The 25,344-nt window shown below is 38.4% G+C and overlaps 2 protein-coding genes across 2 annotated transcripts; one reads left to right on the forward strand and one right to left on the reverse strand.

Moving 5' to 3' along the window:
- Nucleotides 1–115: 115 nt before the first annotated feature.
- On the reverse strand, nucleotides 116–15,418 carry qrfprb (pyroglutamylated RFamide peptide receptor b). The gene is made up of 6 exons (XM_088917672.1): nucleotides 15,067–15,418; nucleotides 6,559–6,717; nucleotides 4,858–4,919; nucleotides 2,811–3,046; nucleotides 1,850–1,947; nucleotides 116–522 (listed from the first exon to the last, which is right to left on the reverse strand). The coding sequence occupies exons 1-6, from the start codon at nucleotides 15,416–15,418 to the stop codon at nucleotides 116–118; spliced, it is 1,314 nt and encodes a 437-aa protein (XP_088773798.1).
- Nucleotides 15,419–16,435: 1,017 nt separating this feature from the next.
- Nucleotides 16,436–18,560, forward strand: LOC148834629 (protransforming growth factor alpha-like). Its single transcript, XM_088915764.1, has 5 exons — nucleotides 16,436–16,472; nucleotides 16,707–16,766; nucleotides 17,421–17,541; nucleotides 17,855–18,001; nucleotides 18,479–18,560. The coding sequence occupies exons 1-5, from the start codon at nucleotides 16,436–16,438 to the stop codon at nucleotides 18,558–18,560; spliced, it is 447 nt and encodes a 148-aa protein (XP_088771890.1).
- The last annotated feature ends 6,784 nt before the right edge of the window (nucleotides 18,561–25,344 follow it).

The following is a 25,344-nucleotide window of genomic DNA, read 5'->3' on the forward strand; positions in this document are numbered from 1 at the left end:
TGACAAAGTTCTGCACATTGCTTGGAGCCGCAGGTTTCATGTTGAAGAGTATGAAAACTTGGGATGTGAAAATGAATGTGAAGGAACGAATCCTGTTGGGTCCCACAGAGCGTGTTCAGTGCGAATAAGAGCAGCTGCTCGTTGGAAGCTCGCAATGGACGGTTGAAATTTTCTCCTCCACAAAGGCTGTGGATTGGACTGCGTGGGAAGAGGCCGAAACGGCTTCCTCGGACAGATTGAACTGGATGCCCTGCGTGGGCGTACCGCCCTGGAACCGTCCCCTCCTCGTGGCGTTTGTGAAGAGCACGTTTGGCTTGGGCCTCTCCGCGGAGACCGCCCGCTGTCGACTCGGGTTCCGTCTCCGGACACAGCGGGACAGCGTGGACAGGCAGTTCTTCTTGAAGTTCTCGTTCATGAAGGCGTACACGATGGGGTTGTTGAAGGAGTTGAAAAACCCCACGGCCTGCACGATGGCGATGATCATGCTGACGGTGACGTCGTCATACTCTTTCTCGAAGTCGTCTGCAAGTACAGAACGCAAGATCGGTTCCCAAAAAAAGAAACCAAAGTAAACGGTTTCACTCCCTTGAGCTAAACTTCTGCTTCAAAACACCTTCTGTTCTGTGCCCTTTTATGAGTGGTGAAACTGTGGGGCAATTCTGGCAGCTCACTCATCATCTCTAGGACATTATATCTAAGAGTACAAAAGATATATTTAACTATCTGAAAGAAAATACTAAACATTTTCAAATTCTTGCAGTTCAAAGGACATGTATGCCTTTAACCATTGTGATATACGATATGGTTAGAATTTGCATGGTTTCAAGGTATGATTTGGGAAAGGAGTTGATGTGTGAATTTGGTATAGAATAACTGTTATTAGGTTTGGATTTCTGAGTTCTGACATTTATTTTTCCTGTAATAGAGTTTGAGATATTGTATGGTCAGAACTAATTTACTAATTTTCTGATTTACTGTTGGGATTAGTTTTGGGTTAAATGCTAGAGGCATAGTATAAGAGCCATTTTTCAAGTGATCTACTATGACAACGCTGTCTTGGTGCTGGAATACCTCTGTACAGCAGAACCCTTATTCACCATTGTTTATTGCTGCCAGAAATAATCCTGCTTGTTTATTTAGCTTTTTTCTTCACTTACGCCTTGGATTGAAAAGTACATTCTAATAACATCAAGAATTATTATTATTATTATTATTATTTGCTCCCATATTTCTGACTAAACAGCTTTTAATAAGTGATCAGTTCGTGATGCACAGGTACAGGTGAGAATCACACTATACCAGACAGCTCCTACAGTGAGTCAGTGTTTTTCCATCTGCTTAAATTCAATTGGTTCTATTCTACCTGACACATCTGAACAAGGGCAGTCCTGAAACTCACAAAATTGCAGCGGGTTCACACCAATTACATATCTCATTCATTTCATTCATTTCAGCATTGAAATTAATTAATTGAAATAGATTAGCTTGTGATTAAGAACTCAGGTGGAGCTAAAACCAGAAGAAGGTTACCCAGGTCCTGCATTCAGAACCACTGGGGTATTTTTGAATCCAAAGGTCTGAGTACAAAATAAAAACCCAAATCAGCAAGCAGATCAATTAGTGGCAACAGTTAAAACTGGTGATTAAGGACTCAGTTGGAAATAAACCAGCAGATACAGAGGTCCTCCAATAGCAGGGCTGACAGGAACTGTGCTATTTAATCACACCGAAGGAAGAAAGAGGAAGAAAAAAATATCTTAAAAATCATGACTTGAGGTTTCAGTACTACATAAAAAAATAGCACCAGATCTGAAGCCTAGTGAGTCATCATAACAACAAAGAAACTTACTGTATTCAAACAGCATGTGTACCACATGGAAAGGAGCCCAGCATATTGTAAACAGCAAAACAACGGTTATCATCATTTTAACAGCACGTTTCTTCTTCCTATGGCAATCAAAACCAGAGAAAGGTGACAAAAGTAAACAGGTTATTGTTGTGGGTTGTATGTCATAAATGTCTGCTTAAGTACTCTGCATCCCAAGTTTTTCCAGATGAGCTGTTTTTTAAATGTGAAATGTTTTTTTTTACTAAACAAAGGGGAACACACATCTGAGTGGAAATCACTGAAAAAATTTCCTGAAATGAATTTCTGTTGTTGACCTGTAGTAAGTGTGTGCCTCTTACTGTAGGTGACAAAAATAAGCAATTGCCTGTAGCTGGTAATTCTGTGCTACACTGCTGAGCTCGTATGTTGGAAAGGCTGGACAGAAGATGAACAGCTCAAACTATCATCTGCACTCAATTGTGCTGAGTTGAGGACCTGTCGCCAACTGTGAAGAGAGTGGGAGTTTGTATTGCTCAACCTAGTAAGGTGCCTTAGTGTAACTACTAGTGAAAAGGGCAAAATAATAAAGGACTTACTTGAAAATGAAGTTAAATAAAAATTTGATAAAGTTGCAAAGTTTTTGCTCAACATTTTATGTAATAGTTTCATCAACATATCATCCAACAGCAGTGAATCAGGTCCAGCAGAGCCTCATACCACATAGTGGAAAAATCAATCTCCCAAGTGATGGAAAACTTGAAGACAGGTGTAACTAATTCTAGAAATGATTGGGCTGTGTTGCTATTGAAGACCCCACCTTCTAGTTTTTTATTTCATATTTTATTTGGCCACTAATTGTATTCCAGAGTAACTTACGTTTGCCATAGTACAACACCATTGTCCCACCCGGGATCAGAACCCCCAGCCTTCCAGTTACGAGTGCAGGGCCTTCACCACAGCTCCCCTTGCGCGGGGTTTGTACCTTGCAATCTTGTTGATTTCGCTGTGGTTCATGGTGTTCAAAACCGAAGAGTCGCCCACCCGCTTCCGCACCCAGAGCTCGAAAGCGATCCTGCTGTAGAGGATGAGCATGGCCGTCAGGGGCAGGATGAAGAGGGCCACCAGGATGAAGGTGGCGTAGACCTGGCGGTGAGCTGAGGAACGCCAGCGCTCCTGGCAGCACACGTGGTGGTGGTCGTACAGGAAGTCGTATTTCACCTGCGCGAGCACAAACACGCGTGTCTTACCAGCACAGCTGCCCGGATCGCAAAGTGCTGCTACAAAGGGCATGCATCAAGGGGATAATCCATTAGTGCTTTACAAATTTTTTTAAAAAAAATGTTAAAGATTTGCACACATGAAAAGTTTGTTGGGGAGCTTTAGCTTTTTTTCCCAGGGTCTTCAATGTATTGATTTTAATATTTCACAGTTGTGAGAAACACGTATGTGTAATTGGTCTTGTAAATATCAGAGGATATATACTCTACATTGTATCATATTACATTTATGAACTGTTACACATAGACAATGGCTGTGGACCTGCGTACAGAATGGTACTCCTAATAAAGGTGTGTTTATTCACCAAAAATTGTGGGACAGTGAGCAAGGTATCTAAATGTAAAGAACAGGGAAAATCTCACAGGCTAAAGTTAAAGGCTGTCAGCTGAGAGGTACACGGAGGCTCAGTATTCATATGAGGTCCTAACAACAGATCAAAGTCAAACAATTCTGAATGAGGTACATGTTAATTCTGACATTATTACTCTTAAAAGCCAGAAGTATTCATGTTGTCAATTTATTCTATTCTTTTACTGAGAGAAAAAAAAGAGTGTTGCACATCTCAGCAAACCAGGTATGTGTGATAAATGTGACAATGGTGTAAGTTACACAGTAATTATGAAGTACAAACCAAAAGGAGCATGTATTTGCTAATGAGATTATAGACTTAATTATAAGTTGGACTGATCATACACAAACATGAGGATTGAGTTGTGATTAATTACTTTTTCAGCAAGCCACGTCTTTGTAATCATTATACATTGCGCAGGGCTGTAGCCTTTTCCAGTGCTTTCTGTTAACTTAATCTCAAGAGCATTTCAGAAAAAAATACCTACTTCTTTGAGACAGAGATCTGATACAGTGTATGTTTAACAAAGACGTGGAGAGCAAAAGGTCTTTTCTATTGATGATCCTGAGGAAATTAATTTGTTACAAAATTAATCATTATCATTCTGAATAACGGTGCTATTAAGATCTGTCTCTTCACACAATACATGCTTTCTTTAATTAAAATCTGAAAAATTAATTAATGACAGAGCTGTGTATGCATCTTTTGTGAAAAATAACAAAGCATAACAAATAATGGGAAAGACAAATATCAGGAAAGGACACTCAACTAGAAACTAGAAGCTTTGATGTCTTTCTATCTCATACAGCAACATGTCCATAAGTAAGGAACACAGTAAATTTTTATCATTAAGCTGCAGTTCTGGGATATTGGATCATTTGGATACACCACAGTATTGCATTTTACTTTAGATATTTAACTACCATATATGCAAGTCTGTGTGTTCCTTACAAAAAAGGTAAAGCATACTCCCTCTTTGCGGTCACCTATTGATTGATTCACAAATCGCCAGCACACTCCCTAATGAGCGATAGCGGTGTGCCGGGACTGAATCACCATTAATTCAATGCGGCATTTGCAGAGAATTATAATTGTGCTGGTCTTAATCTCATCACATTAATTAGTACAGAATTGCAGATATCTGTCTAATTAAGAGAGTGCTCCCTTCCTTCTTTACATTGTAACTTCTAAAAATAGAAACACTGGTGAACAAAACAACCAATCTGCTAAAGATTAGTTTGTTTAACACGAGCATTACTATCAAAAGCCTTAGAAAGAGTGAAGGTGGAAACTTTTGTGATTAACTAACTGATTGTTTATACTTGGAAGTCCAAAACCTCTCTGTTTAGTTTCTGTTCAGTACAAAGAAAAGGAAAAAAAATAAAGATCCCCAAAACCTTACCTCTAGCTGCTGCACATACAACATCGGGGACCCCACTATCACAGCAACAGTCCATACAACTCCTGTTGTGTAGAGAAGTAAAGATAACATCCTGAATGCTGTGAGGTAGGACAGACATTTTGCTTTAAAAGGATTTCTCAATGCCATGGTAATTAGTGTTGCTGCCTCCCAGTTCTTGGGCCCTGGAGCTGATTCTGGCTTTGGGGGCCTTCTGTGTGGAGTCTGTATGTTCTTTCTCTCTGACTGAATTGAATTTTCTCCCAGTGCTTCAGTTCCCTCCCACTTCCCATGGACATGCTGAATAGGTCTATTGGTGTCTCTAAACTGCGCTTGTGTGTGTGATTGTGTATGCCCTCTGATGGATTGGTGTCTTATCCTGTGCGTTGTCCCCCTGTGCACCCAGTGCTTCTGAAACACCTTCCAGTTTGCCATGACCTGAATCAAGAATGAATGGCCAGTAATGGCAGTAATGATTTTCTCAGTAAGAGAAGTATCTCCCACTGTATGGAATTGATCCACTGTGCAGTGACAATATCTTGTGCAGGTGACAAGAGTTGTGTCTTTCACAAAATGTATGTTAATGATATCTCCAAACACCTCCCAAGGAGATGTGTAAGATGCAAACGGTATTCACTAAAGGGTGCTAACTCTGTCTCATCATAGAGAGGGTTCTGGTAAAAGATATTTCTATCCAGGAAAACATTATGATTTTGTCGTGAAGTTAAATGCCTACTTCACATATGGTGGGTGGCGCACGTGCAAATTATAATGAGGTAAATCATAACAGGGTCATATAAGTCAACTGACACAGAATGTGCTTTGAGATGCAGTAAGAGCTGCAAGCAGTTAAAATCATGTTCCCCTTTCAAATGAATTGTGATCAGGGACACATTCGTCTATTGTTCTTCTGTGTATGTATTTGTTTAGGGTTTATTATCACGCCTTTTGGACTTCCATTTGAGTGGAGTAAATTAAAATGCAACAAAAGCCATTTGGATGTTCCTGCAAATATGGGAATGCGTATAAGTGTGAAAACATGTGTTCTTGCACATTTAACACTTAACAATCCACATGGCACATTCTGTTCGTCCAGTCTGAAAGTTGGGCTTTCAGGCATTGTTGTACAGGATCAGAGTTGGTTTAAAGCATTCACAACACATCTATAAACAAGTTGGCAAGGGGTAAAATCTGCCTTTAAAACCTCACTATAGAGGGGTGCTGTCAAGGTAGACACAAAACATCAGTACTTCAAGACTAAAAGTGCTCTTGCACAGCACAGTCACCAAATAAAAATATACCAATATTTAATGACACTTCCTTTTATTAACCTAACAAAACATCACAGCTTCCCTCAAACAGTGCAACCAAATAAATTTAGTGATGGCACAGCCAGTGTTACAAAAGATATATTAAAAGTTCCAAAGTACTCAGGTAAGTAGTATGTGGTAAATCTGAAACTAAATGGGCTGTAAAATGTTCTCTTTTTATATACCTGACATGCTGTACTTCTGTGAAAAGAGAATTTAAGAGCTGCAATAAAATGCTGTCAATCATTCAGATTAACTGTCACACATAAACAATTCTAATTCTCAGATCAGTCATTCTCTGAAATATTTCCTGAAAGAAAACCTGAAAAATTTTCCACTTGAGCTCTGTTCACCTGTTATAACACAAGAGATGTACTGGGAAGGAAACACATACCTAGCATTTTGTAAGCTCTTTTTGGGGTATACTGCCGCTTCATTTTCAGTGGGTAGACAATGCCCTGGTATCTTTCTATAGCAATGCACGTCATTGTCAGAATACCAGTCACTATGGCTGTGCTCTGCACAAAAGGAACAGTCTTGCACACAAAAACACCTAAAAAATGAAACAAAACAAGACAGATAAGCGTTTACCCACATCTTATTCTTCTCTTCAAAGTTGGCTTTAAGTAATTAACCAAATCGGCTTAGTGAATTCTGTTAAAAGTCTGGTAAAGAGACAAAACTTCAACTCACACCATCCCTGTGCTGGAAATAAAAGTTTAACCTTCAAAGGAGAAAAAACTGAAGGCACAGACGCCTGCTAGTAAATTCATTTTTATGCTCTAGTTCATCTAGTGAATAAAAATGAATTTGTTGCTTAGCAGTCTTCTGTGCACTGAGCCTTCCTTATCACCGTGTAAAGGCTAAAAATTTAAAGATGATGAAATGCAGCTTTAGGCAAAAGTGCCAATTAGGGGAGGAGAAAAAATTGTATAAAGCACTCGGTCGTGTGAACAGAAGGATCGGTACATATGTCAAATCAATACAATGTCAATTTTAGAGAATATGAAAGAAATGACAAGAAAGCTTTTTGCTGCAAAGACAACTGTTTCCAAAAATTAAAAGTTTGTGTGTTGGCAATTTTTTAACGAAAATTCCTGAAATCCCATGGATGCCATTTTATGTCAAGGATTTGCACAATTGAACACTTTGCAAATGAAAAGACAATAATCAGAGACTCCTTTTGTCCATACATTTTGTTTGGTTTTATAGTGAGTTAGAGCAAAAAAAACAGTGCGTGATGAAAATGCACCAGCATGACAACCCACATCTACTCTTTGTCGACCCCCCTGCTGTGGCTTTCATTACAAAACAGTTGCTTCAAGGCTTTTGAAGCTGCCAACAAATTATACAAATTGAGCAATTAATGTAAATCAGAACACATGCCTTGTGATGTGCATCAAGGCTCTGCTGTGACTGATAAATCCTGATAAGTACTAAAAGCCTAAATCTTGTTTTAACAATAACAGGTAAAGCCTACCCCACAACAATCAGACAATAAATACCACCTCCAAGACAATATCTGCTTCATGCATCTCGGATCATTTAAAGAATACTCGGACATTTAAGGCATTTTGCACAGTGAAGCAATGCTTAGAATAAATCATCTTATACGTCCTCCAAATGGAGGAGTGTATCCCCAGAATGTCTCTAAGAACCTCTTTCCTCCCTCAGACAGGTGCTGAGCCACTGATAAGTATGTGGAATGACAAGTCAGGGAAAAACGATCAGGACACGAAGCATTTCCTGTTACACTTCCAAAATGAAGATGTTTAAAATCATATCACATCTTCTGGGTCCAAGAATATAGCACCTGACAAGTCTATAAAATCATCTGTTTAGTTTCAGCTTCGAGATCAGGCCTGCTCACAGTCAATTTCCTACAGCTCTAGATGCAGTATTTGAAAAACAGTACAAAGATTAAATTCCTTCATGAACCTTGTGTTGGCTTTCCGAAGCTCATCCTGATTTCTTAACCTTAAGCAAATTGAGAGTGCAGGACTGTTCCTGCGCTGGGCTGTTAGTCCATCACAGATTCACCTCTCAGCAGCGCAGGCACTTTTATATACTGTACAGCTGAGGGTACTGGAGCAGTCTGGGGAAACGAACCTCATCCACGAAATCAACAATGGTGTCTGTATTAGGAGCTTGAACTCACAGTCTTCTGATAATGAGATCAAAGACCTAATACAGCTTCCTGCATCCCTCTTCCCATCAGATATACTGTAATTTCCCCTCAGTTTTCAGGGAAAATGTTTTTCTCTCTAGATGTAGTTCCTTCTCCCTCTCCAGAGGGAGAGACGGCTTCACATGCAATCTTAAGATAGTATCACGGTCATTCAAGGGCATGTGTATAACTCCAATAGATTGATTTGACCTCATTATGGTTATGATTCTAAGTTTTACTTTCACAGACACAAGTGCTGGAGTATTTCCCATACTGGAATTGCAATTTCTATCTCAAGCTGCATTCAAGATCTCAGACAACAGAACACTCTGTAAGCCTTTCACCTTTGTGACTTCCGGCTATTGCTGAAGGCAATTTAAGTTTAGTTCTTTTATTATATTTTCTATTATTTTCTGCCCCTTGTTTATAAATGAGTTAAAACATTATATTGACATATTTCAACAACTTAATCAATCTGACAGTTCTCATATCGTGAATTGAAAATTAAAATTAATTAAAAACTCACTGAAATGTATTTAACCATAATCAGTGACTAAAATGTGTTGATAAGAGATGAATGTTTTTGGATGAGTCACCGTCAGTTACTAAGGAGATCTATTTATGATTTGTTTACGATGCATACATATCTGTATGTAGCAAAAGGAAGTAGCTCCAAAATTCGATGCCATCCTTTTGAATTAAAACCACAAAACAAAATCATGTGAGACATATCATAACAAAATCTGTAATAAATGTGAAAACAAGATGCAGGATTTCTTTAAAAACAAAGGAAGTAGCCACAAGAAGAAAACACTAATAGAAGAAGTAACTGAAAATTCTGAATCTCAAATTCAGGATGGTAGGCACACATGATAACCATACAGTAACTTCAAATAAAAGGTACAGTAACACTTTCTAGCAGAACAGACAACAAAGTACTTTCTAAGTGGTTCTTCGTCTCCAGTGGAACTGAAGAATTCATTTAGACAAACACGGCACATTCCTGTCTGCATTACAATTGAGTTAGCTTCCTTGGTGAGATACAATTCAGCACCTTTCACTCATTACTGCGATTCTTCCTCTTGTGGCTTCACGACAGCAAAATCTAGAATTGAAAATAACATCAGTGGATAATGCTAAACATTGAATTCGGGAGATGACAAGAGACCGAAGCTTGTAGCACACACAATATCTACTTTTTTAAGCTTGTGTCACCATGTGGTATTTTATTGTCACCAACAGTGCCATTCCCACCTTCTAGCTCAGAGGATGTCAGCCCTGTCCTGGAGACCATGTGAGCAAGGGGAGTTCTGAGACCCAGAATGTGGTGAAGAGTTCCCACTAATCAGAACTCCGATTCAATTGTGTGAGAGCTTAAAGCAGATTTACAAAATATGCCTCAAAAAGAAAAATGACATCAATTAGCCTGTGATTAGGAACTCAGCTGGAAAAAAACAGAAGAATAAGTGGGAACAAACTACTCAGCTATGTTGTTGAAGCTGATATCCTGGTTTCTTTCAAGAAATAGTGGATAAGATCCTTGGATCAAATAACTACTAACTACCACATGGGCAAGATGTGCCTAATAGCCTCCTGTTGTTTGGAATCTTTCTTAATGTTCTTACAGTATATACTTGAGACACTACGTTTCCCTGTGACCAGGGCTAGGAACCACTGTTCTAAGAGTGTTACAACCTTCTGGACCGATCGTGTCAGATCTCTGAAACTAAGGCTGGGCCTGGTCACTCCTGGGATGGGAGACTGGCAAGGACAACCTGGGCTACTGCTGCTGTAAGTGATGTTTGTGCTCTTTCCTCTTCAATTTCTTACTTCCCCAGCTCATCTGCTGTGAAGTGGGGCTGCTGATGCACAATGGCTGAAGCCACGCAACCTGGTGGGTTACATGAAGTGAGTCTTCTCCTATGCGAAAAGTGCTTCAGGATCCTTCAGGATGAAAGCATTGCTATATTCATGCAAAAAATATGTTTATTATTTATTTTGCTTAATTTATAACCACATATTTAGAATGTCTTATTTATGTTTAACATAAAGTAACAAATGTCTACTGAGTGCTTTGAGATACCCTAACATAGATAGGTGCTGCATAAAATTATTAAAGTATATTCATTGCATTTAAAGTGTTTTTTTTTTATTTTTGCTTTATTAACCAGATAGCTACTTACGTTAAAATCACCGTAAACAATATGTAAAAATCTGATGCAGTCTCTTGTGCAGCTCATCCATGCTACTAATGACAGTCTAACAACAGAGAAAAAGTTCTATTGGGACACTTTAGGTTCTTTTTTGCACGTACAAATACATTGTTTCTTAGTCTTTTTGTCAAGGGTCTCAAACCTAAGGAGTCAATTAAACAATTAACCTAATCAGACATATATATACAGTGTATGATTTTACTTAAGGTCTTTTACAATTGATTATGAGAAACATTCACTTATAATAAATGATATGATTACCTGTAAAAAACCTCTGAGTCTGTATAGAAATATAACAATTATGCAGTTAATTAAGCAATTAGACCATCTGTGTATCTGAGCAGTAGATCAAGAACCAGGGATCCCTGGTCATTGTGTTTCCTGAGAATAAGCAGATGGAGTCAATTCAGCAGGGCTGGCCAGGGCTGACCACCAGCTCTGGTGTTGTGGAGCCAGTCTTTTAAGTAGATGATTCCATAGGAGCCACACACAAAGGTCATCGGGCCAGAGCTTATCCTGGTTTCTAGGTGTGAAGCAATCAAAGAGCGGAGAGAGATCAGACTGCCACCCCAGATGGGACACCAGCTCAGCACAGCGATCATCCCCATTCACACAGCTGGGTGGACTGGAACAACTTGGGTAAACGTACAACATCCACAGTGGGGACTCAAACCCGCAACCCACTAGTTATGTGTCCAAAACTCTTTCACTATGCCACCCTGCCACCACAGTGTTGGTGGTTACCGTTAAAATCATCATCTTTATTAAGCCCTGAATACACATGAGTTTAGATGAGCTTGGTAAGTTAATTATGTAGGCATGGAAGAAGTCACAGCACAGTTCAATGTAGTTTTGATATGTTTAGTACAGAGGCCCCTGGAGAGTTGAGTAGAAAGATACCATCACACTCTAATTACTCAAATCTAAATGCACAGACATTTCTGAGAGCGTATACAGTAGCTGTAAAACAAACAACTCTTTGTGTCAGCATATAAAGACTAGAATGTGTGTGAACAAGAAAAACTATACTGTATATTTGAAACAAGTATTTACTGACACTAGCACTAACATTTAAACTCTACTATCCATGCTCACAAACATCACACATTCTTCTGAGGTCTTACCAGGATAAATAAAAGCCTTGAGTTCCAACAGGTGGTCTGCCTTTCAAACATGAAGCAAAAAGGAATGAAGTCAAATTGAATTCTATAACTGGTTCATTTCACCTAGAAATGACTGAGTGTTGTCCTTGAGGACTACATGGTGTGGGCAGTATCATTTTAAATAATCTCTAAACTTAGTTGAACAAATCACCTGTTCAGTGGTCAAAATGAAATTGTCCCAGGGGTTTAGAAAAAGATGTGTTAAGGGTGGCTCTAAAAACCACTGTTCAGGTGGTGGGTCTCTATGGCCAGGGTTAGACGTCCCTCCACTGCAGACTCTGTAGGGGCTCTGTCTTTCTTGAAGGTGGTCTTCAATATGACAAAAATTATGTGGTTGTGAAAGAACAATTTATCTCACTTGAAGTTCTGAGTTATTTTGTTCTTGTGAATAGATGGCTGAAAGCTTTTTGCTGCAGGTGTATAGAGAAAAATGTACCTTTTTTTTACTTATGAAGCACAGGGCTGCAGCACAGCAACACTCTCCTATATGCTTTGTACTCATTCTGCTAGTAGGAGGCTATTCAAAGGATTCTTGCTTGAATATTTAGGTATCAAAGCAAAAACTGGTGTAAACAGAAGCATCATTGTCAGGCTTAAATCTCTACATTGGTTGCTTATAAAGTCACATATTCAAAATAAGGTCTTGTTACTGACTTTTCAGGTTTTAAACAATCTGACCCCATCGTAAATCTCTGAACTCCATCATATTTACACTAAACTCCGTCCCACCACTTTTGCTGACTGTGCCTTTTCTGTTGTTGCTCCATTGATTAACTCTTCTCCAACTTAATAAATGAAAGTTGCTGTTATTATTATTAACATTATTAGTATTATACCATCACATATGGACCTGTAGGTAAGATAGGCTTTATCACAAGGAAAAAAATAAAATACAGCAAAGATCACAGATCACTTAAATTTCTTTTTTAAAGTTAAAAGAGAAATTGTATGAAGTCTTCATACAATTAGAATGCCCAATACCTCAAGGTGAATTTTGGAAATATGTCTGGAGAATTAATAGTTCCACATTACACACAAGCCTGTGCATAAAGTGGTATATCACAGTTACAAATTGCAAGACTACAAGGACATACTGTACAAAGCTCATAAGAACCCTGACATTTATTTCTAAGCACAGTTATTTACTGTAGGCAGAAATCAAAAGATACACAATATAGTTTAAAATCCAACTGTTATAAATGTACAACTACTACTAATGACTGAATGTACTCAAGACACACTACCTAAAACATTCCTTCACAAAACACTGACACATCTGGAAGAATTTTCTGTTGTTGTTGTTGTTGTTGTTGTATTTGAAGGCAAGGTACTGGAATGTGTCAAACTGAAATGTGAAGGTATGTTTCTTCTGCCCCCAATTAAATCCCCTTGATGAGCTGCACATTACCACATATCACTGCACTAGACAATTTAGTTCAGAGCTCAGCTTTGATACATTTTACACTTTGGTAAGTAATTAAAATCACAGTATAACAGTTCATAAGGCTAGAAACATTCTGTGATGAGACTTTCTATTCATGCAAATAAAGATCACAAAGTATATCATCCAATTCAGATTGGAGAATTACCAATTAAGACAAATAGGCTTACTGCACTGTCATTCTTAATGACATCTTATTAATCTACAAAAATAGAAACAAATCCAGAGTATATTCTTTCTTTTCTTCTATCCAAAAAGGATTTTTGATAAATTGTTACTTGGTGTCTATCAATTCTCCTGTGTAACAATGCATTTGTTTGAAAAATCCAATTTCACACCATGTACTTACATTCATGTCATATCAGAAAATCATTATACATTCCTGGAAACTGAAACAACTGTTTTAAACATGCATCTGAGCTTCTTCGGTTATATAACGAAAACAGGTCTATTATTTGTAGGTAGGAGAAGAGCAGTGGACACACATTGTTTCCAGGCCATTGTTGCGTCACCACTGTGTTTTGAGACTTGAAGTTGTTTTATGTGACTGTGGAACAAGGTAAAGCTTTACCTATTCACTTAAAAAATAAATACAAAGTATGAAAAGAGCTTCTGAGTTCTATCTGAGCACTATCAGAGCAGAAAGCCGTAGTATTACTGGAATCAACTCATCTAAAGGTGTTACTAAGCAATGCAAGTGGATTAAGTAGTTGGTATTTACAAATACGCTATCATGTCAACTCTGTGGGCATAGCTAAATTAGCCAGCAAAGTTGAACATTTCTAGAATGACTTGAGGAGCCTCTTTCTTTTTTCCTTAAATCAGGGTTCTCAAACTCAGTTTCTAGGTTGACTGGTGTTTGTTGGGTTTTGTTCCAACCTCAGCAGTCACACTCAGAAGCCTGATTATTTTCTTAATTCAGTGTATTTGGGATTTTGTTTAAAGTCATTTGAACAAATGTCAGCTGACTACTGACAACTCTCACTTCATTAAAGTGAAAACTGTAGCTTAAGCTTCAGATTTATAAAACAAATTGGAGCTTGGTTAAAAGCATTGAACATTTGTTACAGTTAAATAATTAGATTAAATAACAAGACAGTAATGGAACTTGTACTGTACATTAAAAAAGAAAGACAACGTGTCCTCCAGGAATTGAGTTTAAGACCCCTTCCTTAAAGGAAACCTGTTAAACTCAGAGGGAATCAACATAGTTTCCACAGGTCAAATGATGTGAATTTACCTGTAAAAATTGATCAGAATATTAAAGATTGCCATGGAATTAGACAAGCAACTAGTCATTTCTGACAAACCTTCACAAAGTATGCTAACAGGCATTTTATAACGCAGTTAACAGCCCTAAGAGCAGATCATCATCTGTAGGGAAGCAGAGGGAAAATTACTGTATATCTGCAGTGCTGCCGCGCACAATCTTCGTTGTTCTTTCTGATTTCTGAAGAGAAACCGCATTTTAAGCAAAATAAAATTACGAAATAAAGGAACTGAGCCGCACATTTTTTTTGTGAAAATAATTTTAGCCAAACAATTCACTTGTAGTTAAATTGTAGTATGGAATGTAGTAACATGGACATTTCCCTCTTGTTACATTTTCCCATCCACATATTCATTGAATTTAATGGACATTTATTAAATGCGACCAATCCTTCTTGCCTCTTAAAATCACGCTGTATCGCGTTTTAATAGCGCCAATATGAAAGCGATACTCAAAGTCTGATTTGGGGGTTTAGAACAGTGTTTTCATGTGCTGACGTTAATGATTATCCCAAATCATGAACATTTGTCTTTAGAACAACAAAAGCAACACATCCAGAAAAAAAACAGTAAAATGTATAACAACTTTTTTTTTTCCCCACGAGTGTCCGAGAAACAAGACATCCTAACAGACTCTGTTGAAACTTACCTCCCAGCCACTCGGAGGAAATGTTCTGCAGCAGAGTGAATGGGATGCAGAAGAAAGTTATAAGAAGGTCGCTCACAGCCAAGGAACAGATGAAAATACTGGTAGCGGTCCGCATGGCTCGCTTTTTCACGATAATGTACACCACCAGGCTGTTTCCCACAAGCGCCAACACGAATATGATGGCATACATAACCACAAAAGTTGTTTTAGCACCGGAGGGCAGTTCGGGAATGTAAACAAGAGGTTGCAGATTATAGGTTTGGATGAAATCTTGTCTTGTTAGGTTATAAAATTGAAGCAGCTGCTTCAAGGCATCGGGAGTAATTTTCCCCATTTCGCTCGAGTCTGTCATCTTGTTCCTTAAACCTGGCGAAGTGCTGCGGTACGTGGAATAAGACTATATAAACTGGAGGGAAAAGGCTTTGGGAACAAAAAAAAAACTTTATTTAGAAGCGCTGTAATATCAGTACGTGGACTACAGAAGTAAAGTTGCGCGGTCGCTGGGGCTCCTGTGGCAGACTGCTGGAGACGTCCGTCATTCTACCGCAAAAGCGCCTCTCCAGCCGGCTGGTTGGCTGTGACATACCTGTTCTTGCTTTGATCAACCCGGAACAAACCGCAGCAGCCTTTTTTTAAAGAGATCGATGAGTCTGTAATTTTCTGACAGGTTCGCCGCTAATAAAGACTGTCAGTCATGCACGCCCTGCCATACACAATTTACAGACGGAACAGGCTACAAGCGATCTTAGCTACAGTGTCTCTTTTGGGGAACGGCTCTTATCATAATGGGGAGGAGGAGGAATGATTTGGAAAGATACGCTACGGATTGTTGACAAACTGTTCCTTCTCAGTCTGACTATTGATAGGGGGAAAGGTAAAATGTCTTGGGACTCATACTGTAGTTACAGTATGTAACAGTGATTAGGAAGTTCCCCTATCATAAATGACCCGGCGGTTATCATTGCAATGCTATTCAATAAAACCAGCTTTTTAGTAAAATTAATGGAAATTCATACTTTGCTGTGTGTAAGGCTACTGCATCATTCACTAAGACCCTCGTCTTTAAAACTGCCTTAGTCGTTTCGATACCTTACCGCCTTTCGGTAGGATTTGAAGTCTGAAAAAAAAACATCCACACACTGGCGTTTCTCAAGACTCAGGTGAAACGCACGTGTTGAAGATCAACTTGATTACAAACTAATAATTAAACTCAAGGTGATCAAGCTTTAAAAACAGTAGCTGCGGATGTCCCTGCTTCTTGTTACTGCTGGTTTTTATTCGGTTTTATTTTTTTTTTCCAAGGGCTGTAAAAAAGCTCTTTAACAGGCATAACAATACCTTGTCGTAATATTAGCAGTCTGTTTTAATGATGTACCATTTCTTCCAAGGGATTCTCTTGTTCTCAGGTTGGCAGTATTATAATTCTCTTGAAAGGTCTGTGGCTCAAAGGTGGAACTTTGTTTGGAAGTAGTAAGCCTACAATTAAATTTGAGGGTGTTTGTTAAATTTAAGCTCATCTTTATCTGGGACTTAACGTTTTAGTTTAAGTGCTGCCTTTCAGGTCAATGAGGAATGGAGCCTTTAATTGAATGTCGAAAGCTTCCAAATATCTATCAATCTTTCATTTCTCATCTGAACAGCGGCTGCTACCTCTTTTGGAACAAGTGCTACAGAGGGTGATGGGTTGCCAGCTTCTGAAGGTGAGGTATTTTATGTAACAGTTGAGGAGGTATGATGATCATTCATCATGCACTTAAGCAGGTACAGTACATGTAAGTCACTAGTGGCCATGCCCCGTATAGTTTGTAATTTTTCTGGTGGTGGCTGAGTACTGTATATCTAGAACAGAAAAGTGTATATGGTACCTGCTAAGATATACTGGCAAAAATTCAAATTGAGTTAGCAGCTGTTGTCATAAGTGGCTTTTCATGAAAAAAAAATGGATGAGAGTCTTTAATCACTTGATTAGAAACCTAGCTATATGGGCCCCTTCAGTTTAAGTATTTAATATGATTAAGGAAGGTTTGCCAAGAATCTTAAGGAGACTAAAGGAGCATAATTTTATGGTCAGTATCCTAAATTAGATCTGAAAAAGTCTCTTATCTCAATATTCAGGTGGGTTATGAACAGGTCATTATCAATGCACAACTGGACTAGTCAACCTGTGGTTTTGCTCCACTGCAGAATTCTGTTAGTTTGTACCTTGATTAATAACAAATAATAAAAAATAATAAAGCATCACCTAACCTCGCTTCCTTCAAGACTGGCGGCTCAGGGTGACAAAGTACATTATGTTGGGTAGCCCCAGTGGGCACCCTTTGTTCCAAGCTTATTCTTGTAGCCTTGTCTTCTAGTGCAAAGCAACTCCACGAAGATGCAGAAGAGCCTCTTTACAGACTGCCCAGAATCCTACACTGCGTTTTGCCATGAAGGGTCATGTAGATATTTAGTCTCTGAGTCAACTGCGTCTTGCATGTAAGCTACTGTATGCACCCAGTTCCCTGTTTTCGAGTCGTTGCTCTGTACATGCATGAACTCTTTACATGGGGGTTTCCTGCTCTGGGGGGGAGAGACATTGAACAGTGACTAGTGGCTTTGTAATTTATTGCATTTACTGTTGAAATCTGAAAGTTTCCTCCAAGGGTGGTCTACATCTTATCCTGTGAAGTTGGACTTTAGAGCTCTGATCTTGTATCCTTTTCAAAGTCCTCCAGAGAATGGCTTAACTAGTGTCTGTAACCCCTTGTAGTAATAATCTAAGTGAATTTGTAATGTCTTTCCTCTCAAGCTGCCCTGGTGGTTTTGATGGGGACCAGTGCCAATATGTCAACCTCCTGTCTGTGTTGTCTGTGGATGTGGACTTCCTTCCCCATGCGGTGGCAATACTTCTTTTTGTGGCTGTGGTTTTGATCCTTGGCTCATGTCTTGCTGTATAGTAAGTTCTGCTGATCAGTTTAAAAATCCTTTAACCCCCCTTTATGATTTGATATTTGGAGTAAGTGTTCATATTGCAGGCCATTATTCATTAAATTCTGTAATCTGTCACTGCTCACTGAATCTTCCCTTGTTCCTGTTTGAAGCCCAGATAGTTGACTCTTTCTGCTGGTGGGGTTTTAAAGTCTGAATAGACCACAAAGGGTTTAAGTAAAGATCAGTTTGAGCCACTCTTGAACGTCATCTATTGGTATATAAAACTGGAATCCCTAGTTCTGGTCCTGGAGGGCTGGTGACAAGTTTTCAGTCCAGCTGAGTTTTTAAACAAGTTTAATTGAACCTCTTTAAACAGCATAAGGGCTTTCAAGAGACCTGGAAAATGTGTGCACCAAACACATACAGGACCAGGAATAGGAATACCTGTTATAAAGTGAACTTTTCCCAGCTCACCAGTGCTTATCTTGCTTTTTCCAAACAGCATCTGCAGAAGGAGCATGCAGTCCAAGACTGAGACTGAAATCAAGTTTCATATGCTGGGTCACACTCAAGGTAACAGCTGATGTTTTAATGCCCCCTTCTCCCCATTTTTCATTAAATGGCTAGTACCACCTGGAATTAAAATCTTTAAGCTGAGCCCCTACAGACTGGAGCCTTTAATATATCATGCAAGCCCTTCATTTATGAGCCAGAAGGAAGATGTATAGAAATGTTATTGAACATGTAATCTTAGATTTTTTTTTCTTCGAGTAATGCACTTTTACCATCTTAGTGAAAGCTAATTGTTGAGACTACATTTAACTTTTTTTTTTTCCCCCCTGCAGTTTAAAAATGGATGCATCTAAAGACTGGCAACTGCCTGAAAAAAAAACACTGGTTAGATTTTTGGGGGTATTCTGGAATTTGTGAATGGAGTTGAAGCTTTGTCCAATTTGCAGAGCTTGAACATGCTGAAGCTGGACCCTAGTAGCCAAGATTTGACTTGCTGTATGAGATTGTAGTGTTGTGGTGCAAAAGATGAATGAATTGAAAGCACATGTTCATATTATTCTTTGGGTGGGATGTTTTCAATGTTGTACTGTTGAATTTTATGTTCATTTTAAATAAACTTTTTATGTTACCACTGCTTTTTAAAATGAGTGCTACCTCAGACCCATGAATTAAGGACAACCCTCCTCCCAAAAAGAGAACTGGGTTCATTTTGCAGATTTTGATATTTTAAGTGTCAAATCACACCTGGCCTTCTGCTCAGGTAAAGATAAGTGCTGCCTTGTATTCTAGAGCAGTTCTTAATCCTGGTCTAGGAATACGAGGATGTCTGTTGGTTTATGTTCCAGCTGGGTTGGAAATCAGTGGCGCCAATTGCTCTGAATATTGACCTGGTTGCTTGTTAACCTATTTCTATGTGAGGCCTGTTTTTAAAATTGTTTTGGCTCTTAAAAAGATGAAGGATACTTGTTATTGGTGTGAACCCTGTGCCAATTGGAGTTTCTGGACTGCCCTCACTTGGGTGTATGAGCTAAAATGTACTGTAAGAATATAAAATTAGGCTTAAGAGACTTTATGAGTTAGCTGATTAGTGTCAGTCAGCTGTCTGGTAATCAATTGATCACTTAAGAGGCCTTTAGGAATAAGGAGGGAACTTGGCAAGTAAAGCTGTGTGATCCGATAGTGGAAATAATGCATTTAATGAAATAAGGACTGAACTGAGGACTAAGGAGAGAAGTCTAAACCAACAAGCTGATAAGTTACAGGTAACAAGCACTGTAGATTAAGGGAAATAGCCGAGACTGGAAAAATCAAAGTTTAAAAAGGTCTCTTTAGTCTCAAGAGACCGATCCTGCTTATTAAAAGGGGAAAAGCCTCCTCAAAATACTTATTGGCTAGTATTCATGAAGGCTTTTTCCACATGTGGCATCTGTTTATATATGGGATGTGAAATAAGTTTACTAAAAGGAATTTTGTATTTCAAGCATCTAATTTAAGGTTTTTAATTTGACATTTGGCAACCAGAATCAATCCAATGCTGTCTATGTATTCATTTATTGTATGAATAAGAGTGGTAGCCGTCTCCTCTAGAATTAATGAGGCTGGTTATCTTAAATGTTAGTCCATTTCCTTTTGAATAATTGGTATGCAATGCAGCCAGTTTGAACTTGAAATGCAGGGTTACCATTAAGGTAAAATTCTAAATGTTTCAAGAAGGTGCATCAGTTTCTGCTTTCACTGGTCAAAACTTTAATCAGATGGGGAATTTCAGCAATCCAATTTTGCTTGTCACCATCCTGTGTTGGATGAGCAGATGTACAGTAATAGTGTTTTTCAGGGTCATTGCTCAGTGAAGATAAAAATTGAATGCCTGGAGAAAAGGGCAAGAGGTCTTTTTTTATTTTGCAAGATTCCCTATAGGCTCATTCCTGGTTTCTTTTAAACTGTAACCTTTAGGAACTCTCCAAGGGTTATTTTAGGCCAGCCTATGCTTTAATGTTCATTTACAAGTCCAATGTATACAGATAACTTCTGCTTTATGCTGTTGCTTGTAACTGAGGCCTTCATAACTCATTACTGCCAGAGAAGAGCAACCGGAAGTCCTAAAATGGAACATCCTACACTCAGAGGCTAAAAACTGAATCTTCTTTGTCTTGAACAGACAAGAGTCCAAGAGACTTACAATAATGCAAGTATTTACCAAGGGGTGTAGGATAATGGAAAAAGCTACAGTATACAAGTATTCAGTTAAATTTGATACCTTGCTTTCTTTTAAGAAACAGCTGGATGAGATACTTGGATCATTTCACTGCTAAATCGCAAATGGGCAAGATGGGCTGAATTGCTGCCTTTTAAATTGTCACCTTTATATTCTAAAATTCAGTGTGTATAATGTATGATCAAATGCCCTTTTATAAGGAAGACAGTATGCATATTTTTTTAATTTAAAGTTCTCTAAAATTCTAGACTTTCTGAAGATCATATCATACTGCATCTTGGTTGTTGATGTACGCTCGCTGTCAAGTTATATTGGAAATAAAGATCAAAGGTAGCCTATACACTGCAGACTAAAACACGAATGTTGTTTCTTGGTTAATTTGAACAATAGCACTCAATTTGGTGGGGAGACAAGCAATATATCACACTTCAATTCACATGCATCTTCTGAAATGGTTTTAATGAAGGTTCTGTAATCTTTTTTAGAAGAACATTCTGATTTTGGTTCAGTAGAGATGCATAAATTTTAATGTAGTGGAATGTGTCCTCCATTTCTGCCGTATCATGACTTGGGCTTATGAGTACATCTTACTGAAACTAAATTTACTTTTTTTTCCTCTAGAAAGTAGCCATGTTTACAAATCTGGTTTAAAAAAAAACAACTTTTCATGATTTTCAATTATGGAAGGCTTGAACCACTACAGAAAGATTACCTAATTGTGCCCTATTGAGACTCGAACTGCAACACTAATAGTAGTAATAGCTTTGTTACCATTTCTTGGCTGGGCTCTGAATGTCCTGTTGGCTTTGTGTTGCAACATTCTACCCTGGTAATGTTCTTACAGCATGTCCTCGACCTCCCTCTTCATTTTGAGCAGTGGCTTTGCTGCAATGAATTTGGAACTGGAAAAACTTGTTCATGTATGAGGGTTTGTGAGTACAAAAGTACACTACATTTCATTATGTGTGCATTGTGCAACTATTTCTTGCTTGGTCAAAAAGAAAAGGTCCACAAAGCAAAGGTAGGTCTTTTAGGAAATATGTCTCTACATGTATGTCCCTTAGGTGGCACAGTGGCGCTGTGGTTAGCATTGCTGCTGTGCAGTGGTGGGGCCCTGATCTCAGTTCACACACAGAGCCCCAGCCTGGGGAGTTTTTGTTTTCTCCCTGTGATCAGGTGGGATTCCTCTAGCCCAAAAACATACTGGTAGGCTGATTGGCTTCTGGGAAAATTGGCCCTTGCAGCAAGTGTGTGCCTGCCCTGCAATGGATTGGTGTCCCGAGCTGCTGTACCCTGTCTAGAGTCCATTGCTTGCCAGCAGCCTTATCACTCTGCAACTCGCAACTGGGTAGCTCACTGAAGCTAAACCAGTGAGCCTAGCCAGTACCTGGATGGGAGACCTGGGGAAAAAACTAAGGTTGCTGCTGGAGATGTATTAGAGAGGCCAGTAGGGGGGGCTCACCTTGCAGTCTGTGTCTCCTCATGTCCCAGTATAATGATGGGGACACTATACTGTAAAAAGGTGCCCTCCTTTAGATTAGACCTAAAACCAAGGTCCTGACTCTGTCGTCATTAAAAATCCCAGGGTGTTTCGCGAAAAGAGTAGGGGTGTTACCCCGGTGTCCTGGCCAAATTTCCCAACACCAATCACAGACTCCTAATAATCTCCATCTATTAACTGGCTTCATCACTCTGTTCTCCTCCTCACTGATAGCTGGTGTGTGGTGAGCAGGCTGGTGCACTATGGCTGCTGTCCCATCATCCAGGTGGGGCTGTACATTGGTGGTGATGGAGGGGAGTCCTACCTGTAAAGCACTATGAGTGAAGTGTCCAGAAAAGTGCTCTTTACAGTATGTGTAAGAAATTATCGTTATTACAGGCTTCCCTGTGATGCTGAATTGGAAGAAGCCGTTATGAAATGGATGGATGTCCCTCTGTCTCATGTCATTCATTAATAGGTTAATTGGATGGTCCTGGAATTAGGTTTCAAATGTGTTGCATTTTAGAAATTTATTCACCACCTTCAATAGGACAGGAATTGGCATTATCCTTATCTTTATAAGAAGAAAAGCGTGTTTCTTTCCATTGATTTACTTCAGTATGGTCAGACAATTTCCATCTGCATCATACAACCTTGCATTCTGTGTAGTGCATTTGTCTTTCAGACAAAGCTTCAAAATGTCTGTATCATTCTGTGCATTACGCTCAGAATGTTATCTGAGGCTTTATAGTCTGAAATAGGTCCAGGGAAATAAAATGAAAGTTCTGTCATGTTTAAATGTGCAGTAATGATGAGTTATTGCTTCAATTGAACAGGCTTCTTCAAATTGTTTTTTATCCACCTTAATGTACTGTACATGGTTTCCAGTTTTCTTGTTCACCACAGTTTCTCCTTCAAATGCATCCTTCTCAGTTGGAGGTTGTGGGAGGATGGCGAAAGGCAGTTAAAACAACAGGATATCCTCTCCAGGAAGAAGTTCCAAGACTGAGCATTGTAGCTTCATCTGCATTCATGTTTTAGCAGTCATACACTACACGGGTAAGGGAGTTATATGACATGTCTTAGGAACAAACATAAATAATTCATCAAATGGACTGAAATTAATTGTGCAGAAGCATGTTTTTTGTCAGCATGATGTATCACTTACTTTAGTGTAAACAACAAGGAGGATTAGGCGGTTAAGAACACATACTGTTGGAAAGGGACCGTTACCAAGTCCATTGGGAAAAAAACAAAGCAAAAATTCCTCAGCAGTTTTTATATACATCTCCTTTGTTGTGATATTAAGTTTCATGTTCTTGTTCTATAGGGTGCAAGGTCTAGCATTTACTACATAATAAAACTGTATGAACCTTGTAATATAGTCTATATTTTGAAGTGCTTTCAAGCATCGATATTTTACGTATCGTATTATTACGACTTTCCTATTTTTATTTATTTTTCATGTATAAATTGACATTTCTGTTGCTTTGCTGTATTACTGTGTTTTCCTTTACAACTGAAAGTATATCTCTTAATTTTTATATTTTATTTTTTATGCTTGGTTTGTAAAGCAATGTTGAGCTGCTATTTGTATGAAAGGTCCTCTATAAATAAAGTTTTTTTATTATTTTATTATTATTGCGTGTCATAGGTACACAATATTCATTTCTAAGTTAATTTCTAAATATTTTTGTTTTAAAGAAAAATGCACTTATTTTTGAGATGCAAAGTCCTTTAAGCATTTTGGGGTCTTAGAATGGTTTTCACAGCATAACATAACAGGCAACAGTGAAGAATATAATACAAATGTCAAACTGCAATTCTACTCACATTGTGAGTGAATTTAATTAAGGTTTTAAGTGTATGGTGCCCAACCAGTCCATTGTATCCATTTTCTGTATGTGTTGAGAGTTAGTTTCCTAGCAACTCTGCAAACAGTGCCAGCAGAGGACTGAGAGGATTACTGAGTGCTGTGTGGACCTCAGTGGACTTGAGAGAGGCCTGCGCTACTGAAAAGATCAACGGTAAGGTCCTTTTAATGTACCAGTTGTAAGTTGGTACCTTTAACTGTACAAATTGGAATGATTTCAAGAAGCAGAGTTTAGTTTTAAAGTTTTCCATGCATTGGTACTTTTGTTACAAGTGTTTCCATTAATTCTTTCTGCATGAGTTGTTGGCATTACATTACAAAAAAGCAAATAAATATGCCCAGTTTTAAGGAAGAATTTTACTTATTTTGCATTCCGTGATCTAAAATGTTTTAAATATTTATTTCTATCTGATGTTGGAGACAAGAAATTCTTTTGGGGATTTTTTTAGAACTTTGTTTCATACTCCTTTTGGGAATTGAACAAAAACATTTGCATTTCTTTAGGGCCTGTGCTTTGCTGTGATTTGGAAAAAAAAATAAATGGCAGCAGAAGAAAGTAATGACTCCAAAATGGATAAAAAGACTGAGTAAGTACAGATTGACAGTAGTAGTAGTCACACATATAGTGTGCAGTTCATGAAAGGTTAAGATGGATCTAATGTACAGTCTGTTAGATTGAGCAGTATTATCTTGATTAAGCAGTTATTCTCCTAGGTGTCCCCATTACTGTAATAAAAGTATCACTATAAACCTGACAACTGAAGGCAACAAGTGATTCAAAAGAATCTTTTCCGTACAGATACAGATTATTATGAGAAAAAATAGACAAGATATGTAGACAATAGAACTATTTCCTAAAATTATTTCACATCCCAAAATACTCTTTTTTAAACATAAAAGGAGTGTATGTAGTCTTAGCACAACAGTATTTTAAGCAGAAATTTGTAAAATTACCATTTTCAATTTAAAGTCTCAAAGAAAAGGCCATTCTGTTAAATTCCACAGCACTGACAGGAGATAAACATAAAGTTCTGCATTTAATATAGAAAGTTAATCAAATTGATTTATTGTCCCCTTTACCTATTTTGACAACACCAGGAAAAAGAAAAGTAAAAGACTGAATCAGGCTACCTCATCAAAAAAGAAAAAGGAAATAAAACTATTCATTGAATGCAACAGAATCTGTCATTATTTCCATGTGCTGATTGAGAGACCAGTTGTTTCTTTATTCAGTGCCATGGTAACAGAGCAAAGGAATCATCATTACCCACAATCCAGTGAGAAGAA

Source organism: Atractosteus spatula, chromosome 5 (genome assembly GCF_055471065.1).
Source record: "Atractosteus spatula isolate fAtrSpa1 chromosome 5, fAtrSpa1.hap1, whole genome shotgun sequence".
NCBI lineage: Eukaryota > Metazoa > Chordata > Actinopteri > Semionotiformes > Lepisosteidae > Atractosteus > Atractosteus spatula.

Bases quoted from the DNA above. Each gene is read 5' to 3' on its own strand.
- qrfprb (XM_088917672.1), bottom strand. From the start codon at position 15,418: ATGACAGACTCGAGCGAAATGGGGAAAATTACTCCCGATGCCTTGAAG. The intron at 4,920-6,558 runs GTATGTGTTTCC...TCTACACAACAG, and splicing joins AAGAGCTTACAAAATGCTAG to GAGTTGTATGGACTGTTGCT. The intron at 1,948-2,810 runs GTACAAACCCCG...TGATTGCCATAG, and splicing joins GAAATCAACAAGATTGCAAG to GAAGAAGAAACGTGCTGTTA.
- LOC148834629 (XM_088915764.1), top strand. From the start codon at position 16,436: ATGTACCATTTCTTCCAAGGGATTCTCTTGTTCTCAG. The intron at 16,473-16,706 runs GTTGGCAGTATT...TCATCTGAACAG, and splicing joins AGGGATTCTCTTGTTCTCAG to CGGCTGCTACCTCTTTTGGA. The intron at 18,002-18,478 runs GTAAGTTCTGCT...TTTTCCAAACAG, and splicing joins GGCTCATGTCTTGCTGTATA to CATCTGCAGAAGGAGCATGC.